The sequence below is a fragment of the Osmerus mordax genome, chromosome 21 (assembly GCF_038355195.1).
Source record: "Osmerus mordax isolate fOsmMor3 chromosome 21, fOsmMor3.pri, whole genome shotgun sequence".
Classification (NCBI taxonomy): Eukaryota; Metazoa; Chordata; class Actinopteri; order Osmeriformes; family Osmeridae; genus Osmerus; species Osmerus mordax.
The window spans coordinates 774197-784134 of record NC_090070.1 but is presented as its reverse complement, the minus strand read 5'-3'; the positions used below and the strand labels follow the sequence as shown (position 1 = coordinate 784134).

Below are 9938 nucleotides of genomic sequence, written 5' to 3'. Positions count from 1 at the left end.
TGTAAAAGGAAGCCGTGTTTGTTTCCATGGTGTTACCAGGCTCTTACCATACCCTTTGTAAGCGAATTCAGATTACTTACTGAGTAAATAGCCATGTTTTACCTGGTATCGCCTTGGAAGTACAAGTTCATACTAAGGGTAACGTTGACAAAGTGGTATTCGCTTACAAAGGGTATGGTAAGAGCGACGTCGTACCTTGGTCGGTTGGATACTGTTATTTTTGGTCCCGTGGACAACGTTGCCGTTGATCTCGAGTGGTTTATCCAGAGATGGAGATCACACTGGACTGCTCTCAGTTCTGACACTTTTGTAATGTAGCCATAGTCTACATGAATTTCAATCCCACACAATATTAAATGTTGCACCCAGCAAGTATAAATGTAGACAATGTATGTAATTCATGTGCAGCTCAGCCCCAGCATGTCATTGGTCATCAATTTTCTCATATGCAGGAACATAGCTTTAATAAGTAAAAGACTGAATTTTGAATTAATTGGAATAATTTAGTCTTTCATTCTTTACTATAAACATGTACAAAAGCAATCAATGTGTGATGTGTAACATGATTAAGCAAACATTCTTTGTACAGCACACCAAAGCTGTATGACACACAATGCAAATTTGTGCTCCAATAATTTTGTAATACAAAATTGTTAAATGTGACCTAAAGGTAAGCGACTCTTAAGAGTTTCATTTCCAAAGACAAGTCATCACAGAATATTACAATTCTTCCTTAGCATATCTGCCCCTCAGTCTGCCCCACTTTGCGCATGCCCATTTCAACGCATCGCTGAAACTGGGGTTTCAGAAGAGATTTTGCAGGGGTTCAACCGTCTTGTAGGACTACGCATTGGATTTCAACTGGAAATTAGCTACTTCAAAGGTGAGTTTCTTTACAGAAATAGTTTTAAATATATAAACGTGTTTTCAGAAATTGGATGGGGCATGCTATTACGTATAGGTTTGAAATTGAGGCTATTTAGCCTGGTTATCTGCTATCAGATTCACATTGTTTACGTTAGGATTTCGCTAGCTACAGTAGATCTAGGTACTACCTTGAGGTTATAGGTTAAACCCTCCAGAAAGTTATGTTGAAATACTGAAAATGCATACATGAAAGTTTAGCGTCTCACAAATCACCCACAAAAGAATCAGTGAAAATAAATGTTCAGAACTGTTATAAAAAACCTTGTCCCAAAATAGTTTATTTAGCTCTGAATTTTCAAAGACTGGAGCTAGCGTGGCTGATCACGTTTTGATCACAGTCGGTCATGGCATGCACAGCAATGGCGTCTATAAAAGTCTCATGTCACTAATTTTTCCAATTTGTACATGACATCTGTTTTTGGATAAGTTTATTCGTTTTAACCTTTAGATGCGTGAGTTCTAAATATTTCCGACGCTTCCACCAGTTATTTTTCCAAAACGGCAGCTTGTTACGGCTCCCACTCCTGCCTGTAGGGTGTGTGTGTTTTGTTTGTGTGTCTTGTCTGTAGGTGTTCCTGTGACGGTGTTGGTAATGACGTCGGAGTGCGCGCCCCGACGTCGAGATCCGGACCTGAAGCGGCTGTGTCTAATTGGGCCTAGTTAGACACTGTCGTCATAGATAAAATGTGTTCTGTTTGGCGTATGAGAGAGAGGGGCGAGTCGCTTTGGGCGGCTGTTTATTTGTCCAGATGTGTAAGAGGAGAAGGGAGATAATGTAGAGACCCATGGGTATACTCCTCAACACGTAGATAACCGTTGTTATGCACAGTAGTTTAGGAGCGTTTCCACCTGCACCTTTTGTAACCTAGGGTTTAGTGTAGTCAGCTTAGGAAATACTAGGTTAGTTAGTGGTTTTCCAACAGGGCCAGTTTCGGTCCTTAGAGTAGTGAACTTTGTTTGTCTCATCGGGAATCGCTCATAGTCCCTTCTCCGTGTCTTTTTGTACTGGTACGTCCCTTGTCTATTAGTCATTGTTATTTGTCATTGTCTGTTCACTACGGCTTGCTGCGGCTTGCCGATATCTTTTTTTCGCTGTATTAATAAATGTACCTAGTCCGTATCACCCCGCTGCATGGTTTGTGCCTGGCTACACCGTTGACACTCTCCGCTGGTACAGTACTGACAGTCAAACATTGTTACCTTTAACATCGTACGTAACAGAATGGGGGCCTCGTCCGGGATCTCTATGATCCTATATGTTTGATTTTGTTACTTTCCTAGTGGTGTGTTAACGTGGTTTGTTTGTGTTTCGTGCACGTTGCAATGGCGGCTGTCCAAGCTTTTATTGATGCTCCTGAAGAAGAGTTATTGCGTCAGTGTCGCAAGGAGGATTTATGTGCCTTGGCTAGTCACTATCAGATACCAGAGTCGAAACAGCTCCTTAAGCCCGAGCTGACTGAGGCATTGTTACGTGGTTTGGTGGACATACAGGTGTTAACGTCCACGGAACGTCTAAGTCCGGGGGAAGCCGACGCTGCTTCGGGTATACCGGGTGTGAAGACTCCTCCATCGTCGCAACGAACGGGTTCTAACCCTGGTTCACCCGAACAGGCTTGCTTAAGAGTGCGCCTTACACGCCTGCAGATAGAAAGGGAGGAGAGGGCCCGGCAGAGTGAGCTTACTCATCAACTTGAGATGCGAAGGCTGGAGATTGACGGTGCGTACAGGATGCGTCAGTTGGAGTTAGGGGCACAGAACATGATGCCACCGAACCCTGCTGTTTCTGGTTTTACTCACCATCCTAGTTCACCACCACATCATTCCGACAGGTTTGACGTGGGTAGAAACATCGCCCTTGTTCCACCATTTAGAGAATCCGAGGTGGATTCCTACTTTAGTGTGTTCGAACGCATAGTGGCATCTATGCGCTGGCCTACGGATGTGTGGCCTTTGTTGTTGCAATGCAAACTTTCTGGTAAAGCCCAAGATGTAGTGTCCGCTTTATCTCTGGAGGAGAGCTTGCAGTATGATTGTGTAAAGTCCGCGGTTCTTCGTGCGTACAAGTTAGTGCCGGAGGCTTACCGGCAGAGGTATAGGAATTACCGTAAACCCCCTACAAAATCGTATGTGGACTTTGCCAGAGAGAAAGAGACTCTCTTTGACAGATGGTGCATTGCCAGCAAGGCTACTGATTTTGTTACCCTCAGAGATCTTGTTCTTTTGGAGGAATTCAAGAACGGCCTGTCTGAACGGTTGGTGTTGCATCTGAACGAACAAAAGGTAGTATCGTTAGCACAAGCAGCGGACGAGTTTGTGCTCACGAATAAGACTGTGTTCACGGCTTCTCAACGTGAGCCAGCTCGTGAGTTAGATGACAGACGTTCCTTTGCTCATCCTGCTAAACAGAGAGAGGAACGTACAGGGAACAATTACCAGCGCCCCAGAGAGGAACGGGAATGTTACTATTGCCATCGTAGAGGCCATGTCCTAGCAGACTGTCGGGCATTGAAAAACCGCCAGTCTCCCTCATCACCAAAAGCACCTGCGAAAGGCATGGGTTTGCTTTGCTCATCGCCTCATTTAGTGTCTCAACAGGGTGATAATACGCAACCTGGTTCCGACCCCAGTTATCTACCCTTTATATTGACGGGATCCGTGTCACTAACAGGGCAGTCAAAGGACGAGCAGACCATTCACATTTTGAGAGACACTGGTGCAGCCCAGTCGATAATCCTCTCAGAAGTCTTTCCTTGGTCGGTAGACTCCTAGGTGCTGTTGCAAGGTATCGGGATGGAATACTCTGCTGTGCCCCTGCATAATGTGTACATATCGTCCACTTTTGTAAACGGACAGTTTAAAGTGGGTGTACAGGATTCCCTTCCAGTAAAAGGGGTCTCCTTGATTTTGGGAAATTATATTGCGGGTGGTCGAGTGATGCCTGTTATCGAAGTGTTGGATGTGCCCGAGGTGAGGTCAGGCCCTGATGCTATGCATAAGCAGTTTCCCGGTGTTTTTCCGTCATGTGTAATGACGCGTGCCCAATCGCGTCTAGATGAAGACCCCAGTGACTTATATGACACAGTGGTTGCGAACAGCCTTACAGAAGGGGGTAAGGATGTTGTTGGCGTCACGGACCCTCCGTGTGCTGAGAGTCTCCCTCCTGAGGAAAGTAGGAAAGTAGCCTATAATCCTGAAGATTGTTTTAAACTGCCGGTTACACGCGCACAATTACTTGTGGCACAGAAGGAGGATAAGACCTTGGTCAGGTGTTTTTCAGCCGTTGTCTCCAGGGAAGAGGCAGACGCTAAGAGAGCAGCATACTTTCTAGACGATAGTCTGTTGATCCGTAAGTGGACTTTCCGTACTGGCTCTGATAGGGATTTGAGTACCCTGTACCAAATCGTAATGCCCATGGCGTTCCGATATAATATCCCATGACTTGCCCATGACATTCCGTGGGCTGGTCATCTGGGCATAACTAAAACCTACGACCGTGTGCTCAGGCATTTCTTTTGGCCTGCTCTGAAGACTGATGTGTCTAGTTTTTGCCGTACCTGTCATATATGCCAAGTTACTGGTAAACCCAACCAGACTATTCGACCAGCTCCACTGTGTCCAATCCCAGTCATGGGGGAACCCTTCGAAAGAGTGATCGTTGATTGTGTTGGTCCCTTACCAAGGACTAAGACTGGTAATAAATATTTGCTTACAATGATGTGTTCAGCTACACGTTATCCAGAGGCAATTCCTCTTCGATCTATCACCACCAAAGTGATCCTGAGAGCTCTGACGAAGTTCTTTTCAACGTTCGGGCTGCCGAAGATCGTGCAGATGGACCAAGGCTCAAATTTTTGTTCCAAAATGTTTAACCAGGTCATGAGCACGCTCTCAATATCCCACATAGTATCGAGTGTCTATCACCCTGAGAGTCAGGGTGCGTTAGAAAGGTGGCATCAAACGTTAAAATCTATGTTAAAGAAGTATTGCCTGGGGACTGAGAAAGAGTGGGATGAAGGTGTTCCGTTGGTTTTATTTGCTGTACGAGAAACAGTACAGGTGTCAGGGTGTGAGGAGGGGTAGGACCCAAATGCACGAGAGATGCGAGGCATGGTCGAAACAAGGGTTTTAATTCTCAAAAAAACTGGGAACAGATAGGGCACTCACAGGGACAGGTATTGTAAGGACAAGACAAAGACTGGACACAAAACAGAAACCTAAATACACAGAACCAAACGACACACAGGTGGACACAATAATGCTAACGAGAACAGGTGAAGACAATGACAGGGAAACACTAGGGCAGGACGAAAAACTGAAACCGGGGGGGGCACGGCTGTGGCCGTGACAACAGGAGTCTTTGGGGTTTAGTCCGGCAGATTTGGTGTTCAGGCACACGGTGCGTGGTCCCCTGAAGGTGTTAAAAGACCATATCCTATCCCCTGCGCCGGTCTCAAGAAGTGTTACGGATCATGTTACACAACTGAGAGAACGTTTGTCAGAAGCCTGTGAGTTGGCTCGGGTGGCACTTTCTTCTGCCCAAACAAGCATGAAAAAAAAGTTACGACGAGAAGGCAGTAGCAAGACATACACTGTAAAATATTTCACTGTAACTTTACAGTAAATTACTGGCTACTAGTTGCATTACTTTCACAGTAATTTTACAGTAATGTATTATAAATATTTCACAGTAATGTACTGCACATGTTTCACAATAATTAACTGTAAACATTTCACAGTAAAATGCAAGACAACTACAGCAGTATATTGTAACTTCACAGTTGTCCTGTCATTGAATTACTGTGATATAGCAGTATGTAGCTGTGAAATTACATTGTCTTGCTGTATATAAATTACAGTAATTGTCTGTATTTCTTTTGTTTTTTACTGCCAGTAATTTAATTTAATTTTTAATTATACATTAAAATATTGTTTATTTACACTTTTACTGTAAAAGTAATGCAACTAGTAGCCAGTAATGTACTGTACATTTACAATTTTATTAACACTGCAAAATACTGCAAATTTGACTTGTTAACTGTGATTTTACCACACTAACGTGCTTTGGATTTGCTAAATTAAAAGTCAAAGCAAGAACTAAGACAACAAAGACGATACTCATTTTAACTTTTTAATAATGAAAAAAGTATTAAATTCACTATTCAATTATACAATTTACTATAGGGCTGTTCCCTTAACATAAATTTTCATTAAATTCACTATTCAATTATACAATTTACTATAGGGCTGTCCCTTAACATACATTTTCATTAAATTCACTCTTCAATTATACAAGTTACTATAGGGCTGTCCCTTAACTTAAATTTTCATTAAATTCACTATTCAATTATACAATTTACTATAGGGCTGTCCCTTGACAACTATTTCATATTTACAAAGACCACTCAAAGTCAACAAGCTTTCTTTGGAGTGTGCTCACATTTTGGCTTGTGCCTCCACGCCTCTTGGATTTTGAGCCTTGCTCTGGGTTAATGCCCAAGAAGCACCTATAAACGATAAGCAAAGACAACTTTCAGTTTTACAGATTTAATATTGCATTGTTTATCCAAGGCACATGCAGTGGTGCCCCTTCCCCTTTAACCAAATCGTACATGAAATAATTTAGTATCTTGTGGACATTTCCTAAAACTCATCATTCATTCATCATTCATCAAAATCAGTCTAGGTAATAAAGCATTGGAGGCAGGAAAAAATGCCAAATGAACAACCATAAATACTATCCAAGCAAGATAAAAAAGCTATACAGTCCAGTGTTATTTTAAGTGTTACAATACCTTTGGATAAACTCCAAAGTGCAGGAGCCATCCTCAGGATATTGCAGGTTCAAATTGTAGTAGCTTGCAAAAACCGCAGCTTTCCTGTTGATAAAGCGATCATGTGGTCCCATCACCACTTGTTCTTCAATGGATAGCATCCAGGTGCTAGGCTTCATCAGGTCGCCTGAAGGGAACAGAGATACCCATCTATCACTACTGTAAAGAAGTGGAATGCTGCACAAGAGAGGAATGCTCTCTTGAATTTCATTCATTTAAAATGTTCAACATTGAATGCTTTTGAGAACTGTGGCCCACTCACTGACCATTGTTATTGGTCTAATTGACTGTCTCTTGCACACCTGACACCAGAGAACATTAAGCCTATTTAAAATAACCACATACAGCTCAAAGTATCAATATCAAATCCAGATGTCAACAGTACCTTGGACAATCAAGCAGGGGGTGCTTGGTAACGTCACTGTCCTCTGCACATCAGCAGCTGTAGCACACGGCTGTAAAATAAGAAACAACACACATCAATAGTTGCATATGTTCAACATGGTGCATAAGAGAATGAAATGAAATCACAATCACTTTTTTTTAAATAAATCTTTTAAACAACTTACATCCTTCTCAATCATGATGGAATTCTTTGGCTCTTTGAAATATGCCATCAGGAGCATAAGGACACATGCAGCCTTGTCTGAAGTCTCTGGCTCGTAAGTGTTCAGGACATCCTCGATCCCAGGACGACGGCTGTGTTCCTGGAAGAAACGAATGGCTGTACTGCCTTTTCCATTCATGGCCTCTTGCAACTTATTGAGGATGGAGACATCTGTCAGCAGACCAAAGTGGGAGTAAGGGCCTCTTTGCGAGACTAGAAAAGGCCATTCCTCCTTTATTTCTGCAATGGCTGGTGCAGGCACACTGTTCAGGTACCGGCGCTGAATGATGTAGGTCTTCTCCATCAGAGGGTCAGCTCTCTCTGCCCCGCCCATCCCTTCCTCTGAGTAGATGTTGCACAGTTGCCTTTTCATTTCATCCAAGGTTGCCTCGGTCTCTCCAGCAGGAAGTTCTTCAGGACACCACCTCACACATCCGTACTGATCCACAGGGCCTCTTGCCATTTCTCTGGCCCCCTCTGCCACTCCAATGTGGGGCCTTCTCTCTCTGCGTCGCCGTGCAAGAGTGTTTTTTCTATTTTTATATTCTACTCTCGTTTTAATTTGCTGAAGAAGAGAGTGACAGCCATCTCCAATAATGTCTCCTTTTTTCCCAACATCGGCAAAATTATTCGGATAGTCCCTTACAATGCTCCGGGCAATGCTTTGACACATTCCTCTGGTGGGGTTGGGATCATTTTCCAACATTTGGTCCACCACTACCTTCACCATATCTCTTCTGTCCCCTGGTGATGCTCTTGTTTGATCTGCCACTGCTTTTTGAACTGCTGCTGGCGTCTGGTACCATCTGACCCGGAAGTTTGTATACCATTGCTGGCCAGGAATTGTGGGTGACGACAAAGATGATGAGGGAACTTGAGTACTTGGTGAGGTACCTAGTGAGGTACATGGAGTATTTGAGCGGAAAAAAGAGCATGTGCTTTCAGAACTTGATGATGAGGGACATGGAGTACTTGAGCCAAGTGGAGAGGCAATACCAAAGTCTATGTCAAGCACTGGAAATCCTAGAAGTGACAGAATAAGACAAGATCATTAGATATACAGAAGGAAAAAGTTTGATCGAGTATTCAAACTGAAAAAAGTTTCAGTTTGTACAAGTAAACTTAAATGGTGCAATTTGTACCATTCGGTTGTTAAAGACCAAATGTTCATCAGCACCCCTAATGCTCAGATGAAGATAAAAATTATACTAAAACTTTGTGTTTATTTGAAGTTGATGTCACGTGTTTGTCCAATGTTCACATTACACTGTCAAAATATGGATTTACCTTCATTCCGAATGCCACTCAGCAGTTTTTGACACTGGATTGGTCTGAGGTATTTCTCCAGATCCTTTTCTTGTACCAAAGCAAGGTCTGCCCTGGTCTCCACACCAAGCTCTTCAAACCCTTCCACCAAGGAAGTCAGGGTTTCAACAGGAAGGCCTGGTAGAAAAGATAAGACTGCTTCCTTGATCTCTAGATGATTCATTATCTGAAAGTGTTGAATCTGAATGTGTTAAACATGAATTAGTTTCCATTGTGCACAAATGGTCTGTTTGTGATTAATTTAATAGTTGATTAGTCATCGATTGAACATTGCAGCCCTAACTGGAACAAACTATTCCCATCTGTATTTTATCTATCTCTATCCCCAATAACTAAGTTGTGCATTCTATTTTACCACTAGTCACTGTCCCTGTAGGTGAGAAAATAAGATAGGGTGTATGTGCAGCTAGTTGGTGCGTTGTGTTCGCTCCCGGTGTGACACAAGTCTTCAAACAGCTTTCTTTTGCTGATTTATTGCTAGCGGAGTTTCTTACATGACAGTGAAATGAGAGTAGTGCTGAAACAACACAGAACGTAAACAATTACCATCATGCTCCCGACACAGCATATAACTGAATATAAAGACTAATATGTTACCTATTATTATTAAACAAATATTATAATCTATTGACATCATATCAATGAATTCCGATCGCTGTTGAAAACGAAACTAAAAATTCCATATACAATGATCCGACTTACCGAGACTATAAACTATACAGATTGAATCAGAATCAGAATCAGAAAGGGATTTATTCGCCATGAAAGTTTGCACAGACAAGGAATTTTCTTTGGCAGGAAGGTGCATACAATAAACATATACCTAAAATGTAAATATGTGGACTAACTATACTAAGGGTACATAAACTAGCAGTACTAAGTGGGATTAGAATAGAATTAAATATACATCCATCCATCATCTTCCGCTTGTCCGGGGGTCGGGTCGCGGGGGCAGCAACCTAAGCAGGGAGGCCCAGACTTTCCTCTCCCCGGCCACTTCCACCAGCTCTTCCTGGGGGACCCCGAGGCGTTCCCAGGCCAGCCGAGAGACATAGTCCCTCCAGCGTGTCCTGGGTCTTCCCCGGGGCCTCTTCCCAGTGGGACGTGCCCAGAACACCTCACCAGGGAGGCGTCCAGGAGGCATCCTTATCAGATGCCCGAGCCACCTCAACTGGCCCCTCTCGACGCGGAGGAGCAGCGGTTCTACTCTGAGCCCCTCCCGGATGACCGAGCTTCTCACCCTATCT

General features: G+C 43.2%; 1 protein-coding gene across 1 annotated transcript; it reads right to left on the bottom strand.

Moving 5' to 3' along the window:
• Nucleotides 1-6316: 6316 nt before the first annotated feature.
• On the bottom strand, nt 6317-8854 carry LOC136965160 (uncharacterized). The gene is made up of 5 exons (XM_067259199.1): nt 8653-8854; nt 7328-8388; nt 7144-7213; nt 6720-6885; nt 6317-6431 (listed from the first exon to the last, which is right to left on the bottom strand). The coding sequence occupies exons 1-5, from the start codon at nt 8852-8854 to the stop codon at nt 6317-6319; spliced, it is 1614 nt and encodes a 537-aa protein (XP_067115300.1).
• Nucleotides 8855-9938: the final 1084 nt, after the last annotated feature.